General features: G+C 47.5%; 1 protein-coding gene across 1 annotated transcript in view; it reads left to right on the forward strand.

Annotated features, from left to right (window-relative positions):
* Positions 1 to 22,598, forward strand: part of LOC144485887 (uncharacterized) — a 28,662-nt gene continuing 6,064 nt past the window's right edge. The window contains exons 1-4 of the mRNA XM_078203964.1: positions 1 to 158; positions 797 to 908; positions 6,397 to 7,679; positions 16,186 to 17,120. Of these exons, the coding sequence (XP_078060090.1) occupies positions 6,506 to 7,679; positions 16,186 to 17,120 (2,109 nt within the window). The 5' untranslated portion in view covers positions 1 to 158; positions 797 to 908; positions 6,397 to 6,505. The remainder of the gene's footprint in view (positions 159 to 796; positions 909 to 6,396; positions 7,680 to 16,185; positions 17,121 to 22,598) is intronic.

Here is a 22,598-nt window from a genome sequence, read left to right on the forward strand (position 1 = left end):
GGAAGCGCGCGGGTTCTTCTCCAGATCGGAATCAGATTTGAAAGGGGGGAACGGTTAACGGTGGCAGGCGTTGCCATGGCTGCAGGGGCGGGGCTCGCCAACAGCGCGCGCTGGCACAAGTGGACCCTCGAGCTCAACTTGAGCGACAGCAGCAGCAGGTGCGGAGGCCGCGCGGGGAGCCGGGGGCTCGAGTAGGAGGCAAGTCGGGTCAGCCCGCCTCTCCAGCGAAGGCGACCTGGGGATGTGACACCAACCCAAAACTTCCCAACCCCGGGTTTTTCACGTCGCTTTTACCCCTCACCGAGCTCCTCAGCACAAAGCAGCCCCTCAAATCCCCCAGAAACCACGCAGACCCCACTTGGCATCTTTTCCCCAGGTCATGACCCTGAGATGCCCTTTTGGTTTCAGCCCCTCCACCTGATCAGGTGCCAACTGCGGTGGTGGTTGGAGGAACGATTGCTCGTTTCCAGGGCCGGGTGCTGAACTGGATCTCTCTCAATAACCCTCAGTTTGTTTTCAAGATACAATTTGGTACATCTGGTGATTTGTTGCTTTGTCCCTAAATGGAGGGCAAGCGGATTGGCACCCTGATTATCAATTCACACTAAATCTACTTCTACATCCCTCCATTCCCCTGGCAGTTTGGTACACGCAATGGCAGTGTGTGTCTGAGGTTTGCCCAAGCTTTAGTTCGTGCTGGCACTATTGCCACCACGTTGGGGTCCTCAAAAGAGAGACTCCTTCTTTAAAGAAGGTCTTGAAAGAGTGACCAACTTGTGTTTTCTGTTTCTCATAGGAGCCGTGATCAACAGTGTGGCCAGAGAGACTCCATGTACCCAGTCGCATATTCGGACAAACAGCTACCGGACATCTGCGTCCAAGAAACAGACCGGATCCTGGTTGAGAAAGTAAGTTGGATTTGAATGTGTCTTTAGTGGGTGGCTGACAACGCCCCTGGTTTGTCCACGGTGGTCAAGTACCTTGGTGAACCACAGCAGCCTGTGTGATAAAGGGTTAATCGTCATCCTTACTTCCAGGCCTGGGTATAAGATCAGTATATGGCCTCCCCTAACCGGCCCCCTTTACTGATACCCTGCTCACTTTCTGTTTTCAGTGCTGCTGGGACATTGCCTTGGGCCCATTGAAGCAGCTGCCCATGAATCTGTTCATCATGTAAATAACTGGCAACACAATCTCCATCCTCCCTATCATGATGGTGTGCATGATGGCCTGGAGACCCATACAGGCCTTGATGTCCATGTCAGCAAGTGAGTATTGTATTGAATCGACAGCTCAGAAACAGCTCTGAACCGGCATCACTTGAGTGCAGCTTAGAATATAGTTCTGGGAGTTGGGTAATTAAGGGAGTTAGGGAAGGAAGGGAAAGGGGTGCCCTTTTGCTTTCTAACTTTCTCAGCCTTTGGGAAGTGATCTTACTCTTCTACAGGAGAAGAAGCTAGATTTTTGGTGAGTATCTGCTCAGTAACTAAAATTTATTCTGTTCCTAAGGATCAAAATAGTATAGCAACAGGTGGTAAGGTTAATAAAATACTTAAAACAAAAATAAATTATCATTGGATAAAAGAAACAGTTTATTTGTACACATTCAAGCTGCAGCATTTGGGAGTTCCTGGGTGTCACTTTGATCCAGGGCAAACAGGCATAGAGGTTTACAGCGTGGAAACAGACCCTTCGGCCCAACTTGTCCATGCCACCCTTTTTTTAAAACCCCTGAGCTAGTCCCAATTGTCTGCATTTCGACCATATCCCTCTATACCCATTTTACCCATGTAACTGTCTAAATGCTTTTTAAAATACAAAATTGTACCCCCCTCTACTACTACCTCTGGCAGATTCTTCCAGATACTCATCACCCTCTGTGCGAAACAATTGCCCCTCTGGACATTTTTCTAACTCTCCCCTCTTACCTTAAACCTATGCCCTCTAGTTTTAGATTCCCCTACCTTTGGGAAAAGATATTGACTATCGAGCTGACCTATGCCCCTCATTATTTTATAGACCTCTATAACATCACCCTCAGCCTCCTCAGCTCCAGAGAAAAATGTTCCAGTCTATCCAGCCTCTCCTTATTACTCAAACCATCAAGTCCGGTAGCATCCTAGTAAATCTCTTCTGCACTCTTTCTAGTTTAATAATATCCTTTCTATAATAGGGTGACCAGAACTGTACACAGTATTCCAAGTGTGGCCTTACCAATGTCTTGGACAACTTCAACAAGATGTCCCAACTCCTGTATTCAATGTTCTGACCAATGAAACCAAGCATGCCGAATGTCTTCTTCACCACTCTGTCCACCTGTGACTCCACTTTCAAGGAGCTATGAACATGTACCCTTCAATCTCTTTGTTCTGTAACTCTCCCCAACGCCTCCCATTAACTGAGTAAGTCATACATAGAACATAGAACAGTATAGCACAGAACAGGCCCTTCGGCCCACGATGTTGTGCCGAGCTTCATCCGAAACCAAGATCAAGCTATCCCACTCCCTATCATCCTGGTGTGCTCCATGTGCCTATCCAATAACCGCTTAAATGTTCCTCAAGTGTCTGACTCCACTATCACTGCAGGCAGTCCATTCCACATCCCAGCCACTCTCTGAGTAAAGAACCTACCTCGGACATCCTTCCTATATCTCCCACCATGAACCCTATAGTTATGCCCCCTTGTAATAGCTCCAGCCACCCGAGGAAATAGTCTTTGAACGTTCACTCTATCTATCCCCTTCATAATTTTATAAACCTCTATTAAGTCTCCCCTCAGCCTCCTCCGCTCCAGAGAGAACAGCCCTAGCTCCCTCACCCTTTCCTCATAAGACCTACCCTCCAAACCAGGCAGCATCCTGGTAAATCTCCTTTGCACTCTTTCCAGCGCTTCCACGTCCTCCTTATAGTGAGGTAACCAGAACTGCACACAATATTCCAAATGTGGTCTCACCAAGGTCCTGTACAGTTGCAGCATAACCCCATGGCTCTTAAACTCCAACCCCCTGTTAATAAAAGCTAACACACTATAGGCCTTCTTCACAGCTCTATCCACTTGAGTGGCAACCTTCAGAGATCTGTGGATATGGACCCCAAGATCTCTCTGTTCCTCCACAGTCTTCAGAACCCTACCTTTGACGTTGTAATCCACATTTAAATTTGTCGTACCAAAATGAATCACCTCACATTTATCAGGGTTAAACTCCATCTGCCATTTTTCAGCCCAGCTTTGCATCCTATCTATGTCTCTTTGCAGTGTACAACAGCCCTCCACCTCATCCACTACTCCACCAATCTTGGTGTCATCAGCAAATTTACTGATCCACCCTTCAGCCCCCTCCTCTAGTCATTCATAAAAATCACAAATAGCAGAGGACCAAGCACTGATCCGTGTGGCACTCCGCTAGCAACCTGCCTCCAATCCGAAAATTTTCCATCCACCACCACCCTCTGTCTTCGATCAGATAGCCAGTTACCTATCCAATCGGCCAACTTTCCCTCTATCCCACACCTCCTCACTTTCATCATAAGCCGACTATGGGGGACCTTATCAAACGCCTTACTAAAATCCATGTATATGACATCAACTGCCCTACCTTCATCAACACACTTAGTTACCTCCTCAAAAAATTCTATCAAATTTGTGAGGCATGACATGCCCTTCACGAATCCGTGCTGACTATCCCGGATTAATCCGCATCTTTCTAAATGGTCGTAAATCCCATCCCTAAGGACCTTTTCCATCAACTTACCAACCACCGAAGTAAGACGAACCGGCCAATAATTACCAGGGTCATTTCTATTCCCTTTCTTAAACAGAGGAACAACACCCGCCACTCTCCAGTCCTCTGGCACCATCCCCGTGGACAGTGAGGACCCAAAGATCAAAGCCAAAGGCTCTGCAATCTCATCCCTTGCCTCCCAAAGAATCCTAGGATATATTTCATCAGGCCCAGGGGACTTATCGACCTTCAGTTTATTCAAAACTGCCAGTACATCCTCCCTCCGAACATCTACTTCCTCCAGCCGATTAGCCTGTAATACCTTCTCTTCCTCAAAAACATGGCCCCTCTCCTTGTTGAACACTTAAGAAAAGTATTCATTCATCACCTCTCCTATCTCTACTGACTCCATACACAAGTTCCCACTGCCGTCCTTGACCGGCCCCAGCCTCACCCTGGTCATTCTTTTATTCCTCACATAAGAGTAAAAAGCCTTGGTGTTTTCCTTGATCCGACCCGCCAAGGACTTCTCATGTCCCCTCTAGCTCTCCTAAGCCCCTTTTTCAGCTCATTCCTTGCTAACTTGTAACCCTCAATCGAGCCATCTGAACCTTGTTTCCTCATAAGCTTCCCTCTTTCTTTTTGCAAGACATTCCACCTCTTTTGTGAACCATGGTTCCCTCACTCGGCCATTTCCTCCCAGCCTGACAGGGACATACCTATCAAGGACACACAGTATTTGTTCCTTGAAAAAGTTCCACTTTTCATTAGTGCCTTTCCCTGACAGTTTCTGTTCCCATCTTATGCCTCCTAATTCTTGCCTAATCGCATCATAATTACCTCTCCCCCAATTATAAACCTTGCCCTGCCGTACGGCCCTATCCTTCTCCATTGCAATAACAAAAGACATCGAATTGTGGTCACTATCTCCAAAGTGCTCTCCCACAACCAAATCTAACACTTGGCCCGGTTCATTTCCCAGTACCAAATCCACTGTGGCCCCACCTCTTGTTGGCCTATCCACATATTGTGTCAGGAAACCCTCCTGCACACACTGCACAACAACTGCCCCACCCGAACTATTCGACCTACAAAGGTGCCAATCAATATTTGGAAAGTTAAAGTCCCCCATGACAACTACCCTGTGACCCCCACACCTATCCATAATCTGCTTAGCAATTTCTTCCTCCACCTGGTTTCAGCAGCAGATGATCTGAGGCCAGGACAAAGTGGGGCGATGTCACTGAGGTGGAAATAGGTAGTGTAGGTGGTGATGTGGCAAATAGAGTTAAATACAGATCAGTGTGAGGTGTTGAATCATGGAAAGTCAAACCAAGGTAGAACTTTCACGGTGAATGGTAGGACCTCAGGGAGTATCGTGGAACAGAGGGACCTTGGAGTTCAGGTGCACGGTTCTCTTAAGGTGGAGTCACGTGTAGATAGGGCAGTGAAGAAGGCTTTTGACCTGCTGGTCTTTATCAGTCAGGGCATTGAGTATAGAAGTTGGGAAGTTATGTTGCAGTTGTACAGGACTTTGGTGAGGCTGCACCTGGAATATTGTGCTCAGTTTTGGTCACCTTGATTTGGAAAGATGTTATTAAACTGGAGAGAGTGCAGAAGAGATTTACAAGGATGTTGCCAGGACTCAAGTTATAGGGAGAGATTGGACGGGCTAGGACTTTTTTCTTTGGAGCGTAGGAGACTGAGGGGTGATCTTATAGAGGTGTGTAAGATCATGAGAGGCATGGATAGGTTGAATGCACTCAGTCTTTTTCCCAGGGTTGGGGAATTAAGAATTAGAGGGCATATGTTTAAGTTAATAGGAGAAAGAATGAATGGGAACCTGAGGAGCAGCTTTTTTACACAGAGGTGGTACGGGTGTGGAATGAGCTGCCGGAGGAAGTGGTTGAGGCAGGGACATTGTCAACATTTAAAAGGCATTTGGACAGGTACATGGATAGGAAAGGTTTCGAGGGATATGGGCCAAATGGAGTTAGCTTACATGGGTATTTTTGGTGGGCATGGACCAGTTTGGGCCGAAGGGCCTGTCTCCGTGCTGTAGATTCTATGAGGATGTGTTTGGAAGCTCAGTTTGAAGTGAAACATGTCACTGAGGTTGTGAATACTCCGGTTCAGCCTCAGACAGTCGCAATGGGGACAGATGGAGTCAGTGGTTAGGAAGTGGAATTTGTTGCCGGGCTGAAGATGATAGCCTTCATCTTCCAATATTTAACAAAGGCAATTACTGCTCATCCAGTCCTGGATGTCAGACAAGAGAGGATGGTGTGTAAAATTGGAGGGAATTTGGAGATGATGGTGTTCACATACACCTCTTACCCTGATCCTTCTCGGTGTGCAGGTTAACGGTTTTAAGGTTCAAACCACTGGTTGAGTTGTAGATACATTAAGTCCCTCCTTTGCCCCCACCTCTCTCTCCATCCATTGAGGCCAGAGCCTTGTGTAGTCCCAGACTGGATGGCAGATTCCCTTCCCTGAAAGGCATTAGTGAACCAGTTGAGGTTTTATGACAATCCAGCAGTTTCCATGGTAACTTTTTCCTGGTGCCGGCCCCACAAATGACCAGATTCATCCAGCTCAATTTCACAACCTGCCTTTGTGTTTTTGTGGGATCTCTCTCACTCCTTTTTCACTGTTTTAAATCAATCTCACAGAGATTTGGAAGGGGAGGATTTGCAGTCAGGAAACTCAAACCAAACATCACATCAGGATCTGACTGAGTCGCCCAATTTATTGTAACCTGAATATAACTGAACCTTGAGCATGGAAGGAAAAAGCACCGTTCACAATGGGGCAAAACTGTACACGTGTTCTGTGTGTGGGCAAGGATTCAGACAATCATCTGGCCTGTCAAGACACAAGTGCAGTCACACTGAGGAGAAACCGTGGAAATGTGGGGAAGGATTCAGAGACCTGTCTGAGCTGGAAATTCACCAATACAGTAACACTGGGGAGAGGCTGTTCACCTGCTCTGAGTGTGGGAGAGGATTCACTCAGTCATCCACCCTGCTGACACACCAGCGAGTTCACACTGGAGAGAGGCCATTTATGTGCTCCGTGTGTGGAAAGGGATTCACTCAATCATCTAACCTGCTGACACACCAGCGCACTCACACTGGGGAGAAGCCATTCACCTGCTCTGAATGTGGGATGCGATTCACTCAGTCATTCAACCTGCTGAGACACCAGCGGATTCACAAGGGAGAGAGGCCATTCACCTGCTCCGAGTGGGGGAAGGGATTCACTCAGTCATCTACACTGCAGACACACCAGCGAGTTCACACACAGGAAAGACCATTTAAATGTCCAGAATGCGACAAGTGCTATAAAAGTTTAAAGGAAGTGATGTTCCATCAACGTGTTCACACTGAGGAGAGACCATTTAAATGCCCAGACTGCGAGAAGTGCTATAGAGGTTCCAGGGAACTAATGTTCCATCATCGTGTTCACACTGATGAGAGACCGTTCAGGTGCTCTCACTGCGGGACTGGGTTCAGGTGGTCATCTCAACTCACTGAACACCAGCGAATTCACACTGGGGAGAGGCCGTTCACCTGCACCGACTGTGGGAAGGGATTCACTCGGACATCACACCTCGTGGCACATCAGCAAGTTCACACCGATGAGAGACCGTTCAAATGTCCAGATTGTGGGAAGTGCTGTAAAAGTTCCAGCAATCTAGTGTCCCATCAACGTGTTCACAGTGAGGAGAGACCTTTTAAATGTCCAGACTGCAGGAAATGCTATAAAAGCTGCAGTGATCTGATGTCTCATCAACGTGGTCACACTGATGAGAGACCGTTCAAGTGCACTCACTGTGGGACTGGGTTCAGGCGACCATCCCAACTCACTGTCCACCAGCGAATTCACACTGGGGAGAGGCCGTTCACCTGCTCCAAATGTGGAAAGGGATTCACTCAGAAATACAACCTGTTGAGCCATCAGCGAGTTGACAAGTGACTGCTGGAGTTTGATTCTGCTGTTTATCACAAATCACAAACATGTTGATTGTGGTCATTCGCCTCTGATGTAAATAAATTTGAGCCCGCAAATAAATACTAATGTCCTGGATGAAAGTCAAATCAATCTGCTTTTATGTTAAACAAACAATCTGTTGAAACGTTTTATTATCTCTGACTCAAGTCCATTCCTTTCAAATGGCTCTCCCTCTCCCCTGTCTCCTCCATCCTGACCCCCAACAAAAAGTGTGATGAAGTCATGGAGCTTCTTTGTCACTCGGATTGAGCCAACCCATTCAGCTGCCCCTGCTGCTTCCCTCTCTTCCACCCTCCCACTGAGCCAAACTAATGTATCTAAAGCCTCTCCCTGTCTGAGCCTTGAACCTGCATCTTTCAACAGTTTCTTTCCTGTCTTGGTCCTGACTCTATTTTCATTAAATTACTGACCATCCAACTTCCCCATATTGGCTGATATTGTTAATGATTCTCTCCCTCTCTTCTGGTTTTGTTCCTCTCACTTTTAAATACACAAACATCACCCTTTCTGAAAAAAAACCCTTTGATCCCACTTTGCTTGCAAATTATGGCCCCATCTCCAGCCTTCCTTTCCTCTCCAAAATCTTTGAACTTGGTGTCTCCCAAGGATATATACTTTTGGTCTCCTATTTGGGCAGCAAGGTGGCATGGTGGTTCACACTGCTGCCTCACAGATCCAGACATCTGAGTACAATTTCAACCTGTGTGGAGCAAGCACATTCTTTCTGTGTCTGTGTGGATTTCCTCCGTGTGCTCCGGTTTCTTCCACACTCCAAAGATGTGCAGGCTAGCTGGAATGGCCATGCTAAATGTATGGGATTATGGGTATAGGGTGGGGAGAGGGACAGCAGATTTCCTTCCCCAGAGGATGTTAGTGAGCAATCAGCAATGGTTTCATGGTCAGAACATTGCCCTGGGTCTCTGGGTTACTGCTCCAGTGACAATATCACTATGCCACTGTCTCCTCAATGTACACACATAGGGAAAAGGCCATTCACCTGCTCCGTGTGGGAAAGAATTTGTGCATCCAATTTGAAGGGCTGTGATCACAATAACCTCAGTCTTCCGGACTGTTGTGGTTGTGGTGGATATTTAGTAAGGATACTACAACTGTTGTGGAGAATCAAAGACACAGCTCCAGTCTGATACAGACCTTGTTCATAAAACCAAGACCTGATCGCATAAACCCCAGTGCAATCTGACAGTGATTTGTCTTTCACAGGTCTATTGGACACGACCTCTCACCTGACAAGTACATGGGATTCTTTCAGACTGAAACATCCCAGACAAGTGATAATTATGAAAATTCAGGATATGAATGCCTTTTCTTTGTAATTCCAACATTCATCCACTCTTAACCATAAGACCATGACATAGGAGCAGAATTAGGCCACTCGGCCCATCGAGTCTGCTCCGCCATTTAATCATGGCTGATATTTTTCTCATCCCCATTCTCCTGCCTTTTCCACATAACCCCTGATCCCCTTATTAATCAAGAACCTATCTATCTCTGTCTTGAAGACACTCAATGACCTGGCCTCAACAGCCTTCTGTGGCAAAGAGTTCCACAGATTCACCAATCTCTGGCTGAAGAAATTCCTCCTAATCTCTGTTTGAAAGGATCATCCCTTTAGCCTGAGGTTGTGTCCTCTTTAGCCTGAGGTTGTGCCCTGGAGTATTCTGGTTAACACACTGGAATACTCCCTTTGGCCCTTTAGGATAATGTCACTGCAGTATGACATAGGGCGGTACGGTGGCACAGTGGTTAGCACTGCTGCTTCACAGCTCCAGGGTCCCGGGTTCGATTCCCGGCTCGGGTCACTGTCTGTGTGGAGTTTGCACATTCTCCTCGTGTCTGCGTGGGTTTCCTCCGGGTGCTCCGGTTTCCTCCCACAATCCAAAGATGTGCGCGTTAGGCTGATTGGCCAGGTTAAAAATTGCCCCTTAGAGTCCTGAGATGCGTAGGTTTGAGGGATTAGCGGGTAAATATGTGGGGGTAGGGCCTGGGTGGGATTGTGGTCGGTGCAGACTTGATGGGCCGAATGGCCTCCTTCTGCACTGTAGGGTTTCTATGATTCTATAGTATATGAGATCTGCAGAAACATTCAACTAAATTCTACCAGGCACCTGATATGCTTAACTGTGGAAACCCTTTTCCATTAAGGTCTCAGATTACTACAACAGATATGCATTGTTCTGACTCGACCAGCTGGGCTGTGGAATTAATTGGATGGATCTTCCAGAGAGCCAGCAGAGACATAATGGGCCAAATGGTTTCTATTTATGCTGTATCATTCTCTAAAAGAGTGAATATTCAGTATCAGGGACAGAGAGAAGAACCAGTGACTGTGCGATTGAACCCAGCCAGGATCAGCACCATAAAGGGAGGAGTGAGAGGGAAACGGTATAAAAGCTTTGAAACTATTGCATGGTCTTGCAGCAGAACTTTGAGAAATGGAGCACAGCAGATCACCAATTCTCAATATTTCATTAACTTACCTCATGCTGACAATGTTATTTTGAACTAACTATATGAAGTTTCAATGGCGGTTATTACCCAGCATTCGCTGCGGGTGTGAAAGTGCCCTATTCACTCCACAGGAGCCCAGTACGCAGGCGCAGCGTTGTATCTGGGGCATGCGCAGTGTCACTTTGCTCGGAGCCCTGCGAGTGTGGAGATGCTTATTTCAAGGGGTGAGAGTCGGTGGGGCGGAGGGAGGAATGGAACCGGGAGTTGGGGTGGGGAGGGAGCAGAGGCTTCATAAACATCTGCTGTTGGCCGCAAGGCCTGAATAAGAGCCTTCCGGTCCCGGGTTTGCAGCTCTGGGGATTTTATCCGGGATCAAGACCAGTGCCGCGGCCGCCATCTTTGTTTAGCGGGGAGCAGAGCGCATGCGCGGCCACTGGGCGGAGCTTCAGGATTTGGGTGACCAGGAGAGACAATGTTTGAGTCATTGACTGACAGGCCGGGTTAATGGATGCTGCCTTTCACCTTCTCAATTTGCAGCGGCGGCTCGCCGTCTTTTATACACTTTAATCATACAGACATTAGCGGTTACTTCGTCGTTAGCTTTGGGTGGTTACCTGTGTTTAGCCAATTGGGCTCCCCGAGCAACAATTGACCTCCAATCACATTCCTTCAAAAACAACCATTAACAAAAACCCACAAGTTTGAGTTCCCCTTTATCTTAAGCTAAGCTGACCATCTGGACCTCGCGGTCTGGTTTTTTTTGTCTGTTCTGTATTTTTTATTCAATAACAGGATGTAGCTCAAAGGTTAGTTCGTTATTTAGTTAGCAACAGAATGATCTTTGTTAACCACAGGATACGTGCTGGGCGCAGCCGGTCCTGTAGTCACGTACGCATTAACTTTCAAAGGTCACAGTCTTAATTTCACTCCAACAATCACTTCTCATTTAGCTAAAATCCAATGAGCATAGATGCACCCTGCCTAACCTTTCCTCATAAAACAGACCCCTTCATGTCCGAAATCAGCTCGTGAACCTTGTCTGAATTGCTTCCACTGTAAGTATATTCCATCTTAAGTAATCTTATGCTAGAAAACAGGAGGAGAGAATGTTATGGATTTATATTCAGGACTGACAAATGACTGTTGGGGGTGACACAGTGGTTAGCACTTCTGTCTCAAAGCGCCAGAGACCCGGTTCAATTCCAGCCTCGGGTGATTGTATGGAGTTTGCACGTTCTCCCTCTGTCTGTGTGGGTTTCCTCTGCATGCTCTGGTTTCCTCCCACACTCCAAAGAGTGGGTTGATCGACCATGCTAAATTGTCCCTTTGTGTCTCAAGATGAGGGGGAAGGAAAGGATTAGTGATGTACGTACATCAGGTTACAGGGATAGGGCCTGAGTAAAGGTGCTCTGTTAGAAACCTGGTGCAGACTCAAAGGGCTAAAAGGCCTCCTTCTGCACTGCAGAGATTCTGTGATTTTGGAATCTCCTTTTACAGATGGTTAGAAAAAGAGGATTTTTACAGCAATCTCAAAGCCCCAAAAATGTGTATTTCTTAATTTCAAGCCACAATTGACACCTGACTCTTGTAATCTCCTTTTGCAGGAGTTAGAATATTTGCACTTGACGGTCCATGAGGAGGGCGTGGTCATTCACTTGCTGAACGTCTACGCCCCAACCGGCGGACCGCAGCAAATGACTTTCTATGAGAAAGTGTCCGCTCATCTCGACACCATCGCGGGGGGCGAATGCATTATCCTCGGGGGAGATTTCAACTGTACCCTCGAGGCACAGGACCGCACCGGCCTCTGGCTGCGCACCCCGGTGATGGTGAAGTTGCGGGACCTGCTCGGGTCTCACGACTTGGTGGACATTTGGAGACATCTCCATCCTGGCTCCAGAGCTTTCACTTATGTGAGGCCTGGAGTCGGAGCGTCCAGGCTCGACCGCCTTTACATTTCGAGGGCGAACGTGTCCGGCGTGTCTTCGGCTCCATGCGGCTGGTGTCGTGCACGGACCACAGCCTGATGTGGGCGGACTTTTTGCCGTCTCGCGTCCGGCGGGGGTCCGCGTACTGGCACTTTAACAACAAGCTGCTGGAGGACGAGCGCTTCCTGGACTCGTTCCGTCGATTCTGGGCCGGCTGGAGAAGGAAGCGGGGAGGCTTCCTCTCCTTGAGGCTCTGGTGGGATGTGGGCAAGACTCACGTCCGTACCTTCTGTCAGGAGTACGCAAGGGGGTCGACAAAGGGACGGAAATCCAGGCTCGAGGAGTTGGAGAAGGAGGCACGTCTCAGTCAGCCCGACGCGGACCCGGCCCTGCGTTCGGAGTGCAGGGAGAAGAAGGTGGTGAGGTCGCAGCTCCAGTTCCAGGTGGACCTGGACCGCGGCTCCCCCTTCTTCTACTCGCTGGAAAGAGGGCGGGCTAATCGTCAGCAGCTCCTTACGCTGCTGGCCGACGACGGTTCCCCCGTCTCGGATCCCGAGGGCATCCGGGCCATTGCCCGGGATGATTACACCTCCCTCTTCTCTCCGGATCCGTCCAGCGAGGATTCCCGCAGACCTCTGTGGGAGGACCTGCCGCAGGTCAGCCCGGAGGGCGTCGGCAGGCTTGAAGCCCCTACCACCATGGCCGAGCTGACCGGCGCCCTCAATGGCCTCAGTCGGGGCAAGGCCCCGGGGCTGGACGGGCTGACAGTAGAGTTCTTCAGGGCGTTCTGGGACGTCCTGGGGAGCGACTACGCGGGGGTCCTGGGGGAGAGTGTCGCTACCGGGGAGATGCCCCTTTTGTGGCGCAGGGCCGTCATTGCCCTGCTGCCCAACAAGATCTATGCCTCCTAAAAAACTGGCGCTCGGCCTCCTTCCTCAGCACGGATTATACAATCTTTGCCAGGGCTATTGCTTCATGCCTTGGATCCGTGCTGGACCACATGATCCATCCTGACCAGTCCAACACGGTCCCGGACCGTTGTATACACGATAACCTCCAACTGGTCCGGGACCTAATCGGGGACGTGCTCGATGGCGGAGGAGCGGGCTGGATGAGTCCCCGCGTGCTGGCTGAGCGTGTGGGGACGACCATCCAGCGCGCGGCCAAAGCCATCCTAGACCTTAGGACGGTCGTGCTCGGCCCCGAAAATATGAACTCGAGGCGGCGCAGGCGTGCGGTGGGATCCCGCCCGAGCGTTCCCCTGTTCGGGTGGAATTCCACATTGGCCCAAATCCTCAACCCCCCTCCCTGGGTGAGGTGCCCCACAGCCTGAGCCGCCTCGCGGAAATGCCCTCCGTGCCTTTTTCTACCGCGCGGAGGCGTTTCCTGTGCGGGCTGCTGCTGCACACCCTCCACTACTGCCTCCTCGCCTGTCGCCCGGATACACCTTGGCGGGCCTTGTTGCCGCCGGGCGGCGGAGGTCCCCGCTGGAGGTCCCTCTATGGAGGGATCTCCCCCAATTACGTCGGGGACCTGGGGTGGAGGGTGATGCATGCAGCAGTTCCGCACAACCGTAGGATTCACTGGTTCACGGGCTCCGAAGACTGCCCTTTCTGTGGCCTTGCAGAGTCCGTGGACCATGTCTATGTTGTGTGTCTTAGGCTGCACTCCCTTTTTGTTTCCCTAAAGAACCTTTTAATGATGTTTTGTTTGCACTTCAGTCCCACGCTCCTGATCTACAGACACCCGGTGCGGATATAACGCACCCCAACCCCTGGGCATTGCAGGGGTTGGGGTGTGTTATTGACCCTGATAATCACATTTTAATTTGATGTTTTAAGTTTCCTTTGTACTTTGATTTCTGTTCGGGCTGTTCCCCCTCCTTTTGGGGAGCTGCCCCTTTTACTTTGTCCTGACTTAATTTGTTTAATTGGTTTGACCTAAAAAGGGGTCCAACATCTGTGAGTAAAACACTTTCTTTTCAACCCCTTTTCCATTTCTTTTCTCATTCTGGGGGAAATTGGGGACTTGCAGCAACTGGAGGGAAAGGAAGTGAATCCAGGGAGGGTGCAGACTCTGGAAAGGTTGGTCCAGGTTTCTCTCTCTCTTAAACCAGAAAATGATCCATTTCTGCCCACTGTTTGCTGTTAGCCAATCTTCTATCCACGCCAATATGTTATCCCTGCAGCATGAATTTTTATTTGCTGCAATAACCTTTGATGTGGCACCTCATCAAATGTCTTCTGGAAATCTGAGTACAGCGCATGCACCAGTTTCCCTTTATCCAATTCCCGATGGGGAATTTTAGAAAATTGAACAACACATCAACTATCTCACTCTGTTAAGACCCGAGAATGAAGCCCAGCAGGACCCGAGGACTCATCAGCCCACAGCTCCAACAGTTTGCTGAGGACCACTTCCCTGGGAATTGTGCTTTTTCAGAGTTCATCCCACACTTCTGTTTTCTGATTTCCAGCTGTTTCTGAGTTTTAACTGTATCCTCTATTGTGAACACCGAGGCAAAATACTTGTTCAATTCATCTCCCAGCTCCTTATTTTTCATCATCAATTCCTGGACTCACTTTCTATTAGACAGTTAAGAAATGAGGTGGAGCAAGTGACTGAAGTGTCAGTCAGGGCGCACTATTGGGAGCACCAATAGTTTCAAAATAGTTCAGGAAAAAGATGGGACAGGTCCACAGGTCAAGGCCCTAAACTGGAGCAGGGCCACTTTTGTGGGCATTAGGCAGGATCTAGCAGATGTTGATGAGGTGAGTTTGTTTGAACGGAAAGGAATGACTGGCAAATGGGAGGTTTTAAAAGTGTGATATCAAGAGTCCAGGGGCAGTATATTCCTGTTAAGATGAAGGGAAAGAATGGTAAATTTAGGGTTCTCTGGCAGACAAGGGACATTGAGGCTCTGGTCAGGTAAAAGAAGGAAGCAGACATTGGGTTTAGGCAATCGGGGACAAGTGAATCACTCTGACTATAAAAAGTGTGAGAAAATACTGAAGAGGGAAATCAGGAGGACAAAAAGAGTGTCTGATATGGATCTGGCAGGTAAGATTAAAGAAAATTCCAAGAGGTTCTATAGCTATATTAAGAGTAAACGGGTGGCTCGAGAGGGAATAGATCCCCTTAAAAATCAGTATGGCCATCTGTGTGTGGAGCCACAGGAGATGGGTGAGATTTTTAATGAATACTTCTCCTCTGTGTTTACTGCGGAGAGCACCATGGGTGCTAAAGAAATAAGGGAAACAAGTGGTGATGTCTTGGGCGCACGCATGTTACTTGGGAGGAGGTATCTGCAGCCTTATAAAAGCAAATTACTGCGGATGCTGGAATCTGAAACCAAGAGAGAAAATGCTGGAAAATCTCAGCTGGTCTGGCAGCCTCTGTAAGGAGAGAAAAGAGCTGATGTTTCTTGTCTAGATGACCCTTTGTCAAAGCTCTGAAACATCAGTTCTTTTCTATACATACAGATGCTGCCAGACCTGCTGAGAATGGGGAGAGAGTGTGTGTGATGGAGATTTCCAGCTTTTGGGGAATGAGAGAGGCAAGAATGTTCCGTAGAAATGGTCTGTTCTGAATTTCTATCCTGTACTGACACTGATGACTTTTGGAAACTCATTTTACAGGATATTGAAAGAGGAATCACAGGCCGAAATCTCAAACGTCCCGTCTCGATCTGACAGTCATATTCCTTGGGACCTGAATATCATCGGACTTTGAATCCAGAAGGAGAAATGATTGTCCAGTCTGTCGATTTGAAAAGATTTGAAATGTCAGTGTGAGTGAAAAAGCATCAACGCACTGCCACACTTGAGTGAGAGTGTTCCAATGCACTGACTAAAGAGCTTTAACCAGTTACACAGTCTGAGTAAATATCACACCATTCACAGCGGGTAGAGACTGTAATCTTGTTCTGTGTGTGGACGAAATTCAACTAATTGTCCACCCAAGACAGGGGTAAGGACACCTGCACCATGGAGAAACGATGGAAATGTGTGGACTGTGGGAAGGGATACAGAACCCCATCAGAGCTGGAAGCTCATCGGCGCAGTCACACTGGGGAGAGGCCGTTCATCTGCTCTCAATGTGAGAAGGGGTTTAATCAGTTATCCAGCTTACGGGCACACCAACGAGTTCACACTGGGGAGAGACCATTCACCTGCTCTCAGTGTGGGAAGGGATTCACTCAGTCATCCAACCTGCGGACACACGAACGGGTTCACACAGGGGAGAGGCCGTTCACTTGCTCTCAATGTGGGAAGGGATTCACTCGATTATCCGACCTGCAGATACACCAGCGAGTTCACACTGGGGAGAAACCATTCACCTGCTCTCAATGTGGGAAGGGATTCATTCAGTTATCAGACTTGCAGAGACACCAGCGAGTTCACACTGGGGAGAGGCCGTTCACCTGTTCTCAGTGTAGGAAGGGATTCGCTCGATTATCCGAACTGCGGACACACCAGCGAGTTCACACTGGGGAGAAACCATTCACGTGCTCTCAGTGTGGGAAGGGATTCACTGTGTCATCCGACCTGCAGAGACACCAGCGAGTTCACACAGGGGAGAAGCCGTTCATTTGCTCTCAGTGTGGGAAGGGATTCACTCAGTTATCCAACCTGCAGACACACCAGCGAGTTCACACTGGGGAGAAACCATTCACCTGCTCTCAGTGTGGGAAGGGATTCAGTCGGTCAACCCACCTGCGGACACACCAGCGAGTTCACACTGGGGAGAGGCCCTTCACCTGCTCTCAGTGTGGGAAGGGTTTCAGCGTTTCATCCCAGCTGCTGAGACACCAGCGAGCTCACACTGGGGAGAAACCATTCACCTGCTCTCAGTGTGGAAAAGGATTCACTCAGTTATCCAACCTGCGGACACACCAGAGAGTTCACACTGGGGAGAGGCCATTCACCTGCTCTCAGTGTGGGAAGGGATTCACTCGGTTAACCCATCTGCGGATACACCAGCAAGTTCACGAGCGATGACAGTGGTTGGATTCTGCTGTTATTGTTTCTGCTCTCAGTTGCATCCAGGATTGCATTTTGTTCATTCTCACAGTTGGTCAATGGGGCGGGTCAGAGGGTTTGTTTGTGCTGGACTGGCTGGTCTCAGCCTCCAGTGGGCTGATGCTCTTTGAGTCTTTTTGTGAATACCTGGTTTCAAATGTCACAAGGATCACAGAGTGACAGGGTGTTAGGAAGTTTAGAGATATTTAGTCAGAAGAAAAGAGGTTGGCAGTGCAAAGGTACATTTCTGAATGGAGGGCTGTGACAAGTGACATTCCTCAGCGATCAGTGCTGGGACTTTTGCTGTTTGTAATGGATATAAATGATTTGGAGGAAAATGTAACTGGTTTGATTGGTAAGTTTGTGGACGACACAAAGGTTGGTGGAATTGCGGATAGCGATGGGGACCGGCAGAGGATACAGCAGGATATAGATCAGTTGGAGACTTGGGCGGAGAGATGGCAGATGAAGTTTAATCCGGACAAATGTGAGGTAATGCATTTTGGAAGGTCTAATACAATGGGAAATATACAGTAAATGGCAGAACCCTTAAGAGTATTCATAGGCAGAGGGATCTGGGTGTACAGGTACACAGGTCATTGAAAGTGGCAATGCAGGTGGAGAAGATAATCAAGAAGGCATATGGCATGCTTGCCTTCATCGGCCGGGGCATTGAGTTTAAAAATTGGCAAGTCATGTTGCAGCTTTATTGAACCTTTGTTGGACCGCACTTGGAATCAATTCTGGTCACCACACTACCAGAAGAATGTGGAGGCTTTGGAGAGGGTACGGAAAATATTTATTAGGATGTTGCCTGGTGTGGAGGGCATTAGCTATGAGGAGAGGTTGGAGAAACTTGGTTTGTTCTCACTGGAACGACGGAGGTTGAGGGGAGCAACCTGATAGAAGTCTACAAGATTATGAGGGGCATGGACAGAGTGGATAATCTGAAGCTTTTTCCCAGGTTGGAAGAGTCAATTACTCGGGGCATGGGTTTAAGGTGCGAGGGGCAAGGTTTAAAGGAGATGTACGAGACAGGTTTTTTTACACAGAGGGTGGTGGGTGCCAGGAACCCGTTGCTGGGGAAGGTAGTGGAAGCAGATAAGATAGTGACTTTTCAGATGTGTCTTGACAAATATATGAATAGCATAGGAATAGAGGGATATGGTCCCCGGAAAGGTAGGGGTTTTAGTTCAGACATGGTTGCGACAGGCTTGGAGGGCCAAAGGGCTTGTTTCTGTGCTGTAATTTTCTTTGTTCTTCGTTCTGTTTGGAACATCCCAAATGCCCATCCAATTTCCTTTTTAATTGTTTATTGTCTCCACTTCCTCCTCCCTCGTAGGCAGCGAGTTCCAGGTCATTACCATTCGCTGCATCAGAATATTCTTCCTCACATCTCAACCCCCCACTGCCCCCCTTGCACCTCTGACCCAAAATAAGAAATCTGTGTCTCCCCTTGCCCTTGTCCCTTCAGCTAATGGGAACAGCTTTTCTTTGTCCACCTTATCTAAACCTGTCAGAATCTTGTCCACCTCTATCAAATCTCCCCTCAACCTCCTTTGCTCCAAGGGGAACAACCCCAGCCTGACATCGACAATAAAGAACAAACTAACAGAATATGTTACTGTCTGAAATCAAATGGGAATGTTTAATTTCTGTTTTAAAGATATTGTGAAGATATTGTCCTGGACAATAAAGGAATTGGAATAACTCACCTTGGGAGTGGTTGAATGGAATATATCAATCTGATATCCACCTACAGTCTCGTGAAAGTCTGGAATATGTAGCTGGAAGTCCCTTCCAAACAGCACTGTGGGTGGACGTATACCTCAGGCATTGCAGCAGTTCAAGAAGGGGTTGGGGTTGACCATGGCCAAGGCAGCTACATACAGTCACATATTCTGTTAAAATTGAAGGGGCGGCACGGTAGCACAGTGGTGGGGTGGCATGGTAGCTCAGTGGTTAGCACTGCTGCTTCACAGTTCCAGGGACCTGGGTTCGATTCCCGGCTTGGGTCACTGTCTGTGTGGAGTTTGCACATTTTCCTCGTGTCTCCTCGTGTCTGGGTGCTCCGGTTTCCTCCCACAGTCCAAAAATGTGTGGGTTAGGCTGATTGGCTATGCTAAAATTGCCCCTTAGTGTCCTGGGATGCATAGATTAGAGGGATTAGCAGGTAAAATATGTAGGGATATGGGGGTAGGGCCTGGGTGAGATGGTGGTCGGTGCAGACTCGATGGGCCAAATGGCCTCTTTCTATACTGTAGGGTTTCTATGACTGCAGATTGAATGTGAGGCATTGTGGGACTGGACTATCTTGACCATATTCCTGTGACTGCCCGGAAACTCATGTCTATTTTAGTTTATAATTGAGGTTTTCTGGGAATAAGTTAAATGTGGAAATATTAAGCATAGCCTGGAGGGATTTGGAATAACTGAGAATTTTATCCCCAGATAAAGAACAAAGATTTTGCTGGTGTTTGGGTGTAACGTGTTTGGGATTTTAAATCAACAAAGATGTTGCCTCTAAAATCAGTCCTTGTAAGTTGGCTTAAAAAAGGTTAAGTTATAATGAAGGATCTTGGATCTTATTTTAATCAAGGAGTTGTGAGTTTGTAGCGCTCTGTCGCTTTAAGAAGCTATCGCTGCGAGAGAGAATGCTGAGGATTCATTGCTTGAAATTGACGAGCTGTGAGAATCTGTGTGTTTTGTTTGTTTTATGTGGATGTTTGTAGATGTGTTTTATCATTGTTTTGGGCTACATTTGTTAAGGTTTATCTTTCTAGCGGATTAACCTTATCTTGAATCTTTAATTAAAGGCATTTTTGGAAGTTTAAAAACAGGATCACAAGAACGCTTAAGTAATTAATTTTGGTTATTGTTGTTGTAAAGCACATGCTAAGTTTCTCTGTTTGTGTGTGGATGATATTTGTGGGTTGAACGCTTCAAGCTTTGAGGTTTTCTGTCTGTGATTTAAATCAAACAGATTTTTAAAAAAGGAAGTGTGATTAATAAAACTTTTTTTGTTCAGAAGTTATGAACCTGGAGCCATATTTACTGGCCAGAGACAGGATTCCAGGATATTTTACGAAACATGTGGGAATTTTAATCCAGATACAATTCACCCATGTGAGAATGAGAGTTTTAATTTGTAATGGTTATTTAAAATTTGACACATGTGAAATGATTCTGACCAATCCTGTGTTGGATTGATCTTGGGTTAAACTTCCTGTCAGGTCCAAAGATTTATTCCTGACGCAAGTAACACAAAGAAAAGGAAAATTCTGGAATTGGATCCTGAAGAAAAGAGTTTAAAAAGAGAGAGTATTAAATAGAAATGTTCCCAGACCATGTGGTTAGCAGATTAAAACAAAGGAAGAGTGCTGACATCCATTTGAGAACTTTTAATCCACCCCATTTCTAACTAAGGGAGTCTATGTACAAAGAAAGCCCAAGAAAGACCCCCCCAAGGGGGGTCTGGAAAGCATCATGATGGGGGCACCTGTCCATGAGATGATCACAAAGCCCCATAATGCCCAGATACTAATTTTATTGAACCTATAATGTATGTAATCTATCACCATTCTGATTGGATTGTGTCCAGCCGGGATGGGCTGAGTAACTGGATAAGAATTGATGATATTCTTTGTTGGGTGGAGTTACACATGGTCAGCCCCTGTGGCTTCTCCCCGCTGGCGTAACTCAATAAACTGTTTGTCGATTGAATCAGGCACAACACACTGGGTACATTACCACTTCATCCTTGGGAGTGGCCTGATAGGCCGTGGTCCAGAATAAATGTGGCCTCTGGGGGGCCTTTCATGAATCACATGTGTTTGGTCGTTGTAAATGTGCATTCAAAATGGTTGGAAGCACAGATCATGAGTAATATTCCAGCTCCTGTGACCATAGAGAAGCTCTGTCAAATTTTCACAAGCCCTGGGTTACCAGATTGGCTTGTTTCAGATAACGACATTCTGTTTACAAGTGAGGTGTTTCAGGAATTCCTGTAAAGGAATGGTCTACGCCATGTGCGTACTGCATCGTTTCATCTGGCTACAAATGGTCTTCATGATGTGGAGATGCCGGCGTTGGGGTAAACACAGTAAGAAGTTTAACAACACCAGGTTAAAGTCCAACAGGTTTATTTGTTAGCAAATGCATTTGTTAGCTCGTGGCATTTGCTAACAAATAAACCTGCTGGACTTTAACCTGGTGTTGTTAAACTACTTACTGTACAAATGGTCTCACAGAAAGAGCTGTTCAAACTCTGAAGGAGGGATTGAAGAGAATGGCAGGCGATACTTTAAGAACAAGCTCTCAAGATTTTTGTTCCAGTTTCGCATCACACCACAATCCACAACTGGACTCTCTCCTGTGGAATTTGTAGGTAGAAGGTCGAAGTCTCATCTGGATCTGCTTCATCCAGATCTCAGAGCAAAAGTGAGCAGGAGACAAGAGAAGCAGAAGGAGGGACACGACTACCGTGCCAAAGAGAGGCAGTTCAAACCGGGTGATCAGGTTTACATCAGAAACTTTGGGAGTAACCAAAGGTGGTTACCGGGAATAATTTTAAACCAAAGTGGTCCAGTATCTTGGGTGGTGAGACTGTAAAACGGAAGAGTTGTTCGCAGACACCAAGACCATATTCGCTTGCGGTGTGACCCCGAGTCAGGAACAGTTTCAGATTCAGCAACCATTACTGAGAACATGGCAGAGGGTCATGCTGCTGTGGATGTTGACCAGGAAATGGTTCCAGCTTTGCCAGTTGATTCTGCTGTGGGAGTGGAAGAGGAATGTTCATGTACAGATTCTCAAACTACCTCTTCACCTCCCATTCCAGATCCACCATTACAAGATTTACCAGTGGTATTGTACAGGTCGCAATGCAACCACAAAGCTCCTGACAGACTTCCGTATTGTTAAAGACATTACTTTGTTGTATTTCTGTCCTGATGGGGGATTGAAATTTAGGGGGAGAAGTGTTACGGAGTGTTCTCCTCAGCCTCTCTCCCTTCTGAGCACGTGCGGGCTTTGGGCGTGGTTTCAGTCTGCAAGTCCAGGCTGGTTCCAATGCTCCTGTTTCCTTTTGTTTGCCAATGATTTTTAAACTTTGTTATTTATTTATATAAATAACATTCTGCTTTTAACAATGCATTCGACTACCTTATTTGTGGACTGAAGTTCCCAAATTGTAAAGCAGGAGATTAGTTAAATGGACAGCCTGAATTGAGAGACAATTAAAGAATAAATGATTCATTAATACAGATGTTAGAAAGGCGAGAATGTAAATTTGAACACAAAAGGGTGGCCCGGTGGCACACTGGTTAGCACTGCTGCCTCAGCGCCTGGGTTTGATTCCCGGCTTGGGAGACTCTGTGGACTTTGCATGTTGTTCCCGTGTCTGCCTGGTTTTCTTCCGGGTGCTCTGGTTTCCTCCCACAG

Source organism: Mustelus asterias, unplaced genomic scaffold (genome assembly GCF_964213995.1).
Source record: "Mustelus asterias unplaced genomic scaffold, sMusAst1.hap1.1 HAP1_SCAFFOLD_243, whole genome shotgun sequence".
Taxonomy (NCBI): Eukaryota; Metazoa; Chordata; class Chondrichthyes; order Carcharhiniformes; family Triakidae; genus Mustelus; species Mustelus asterias.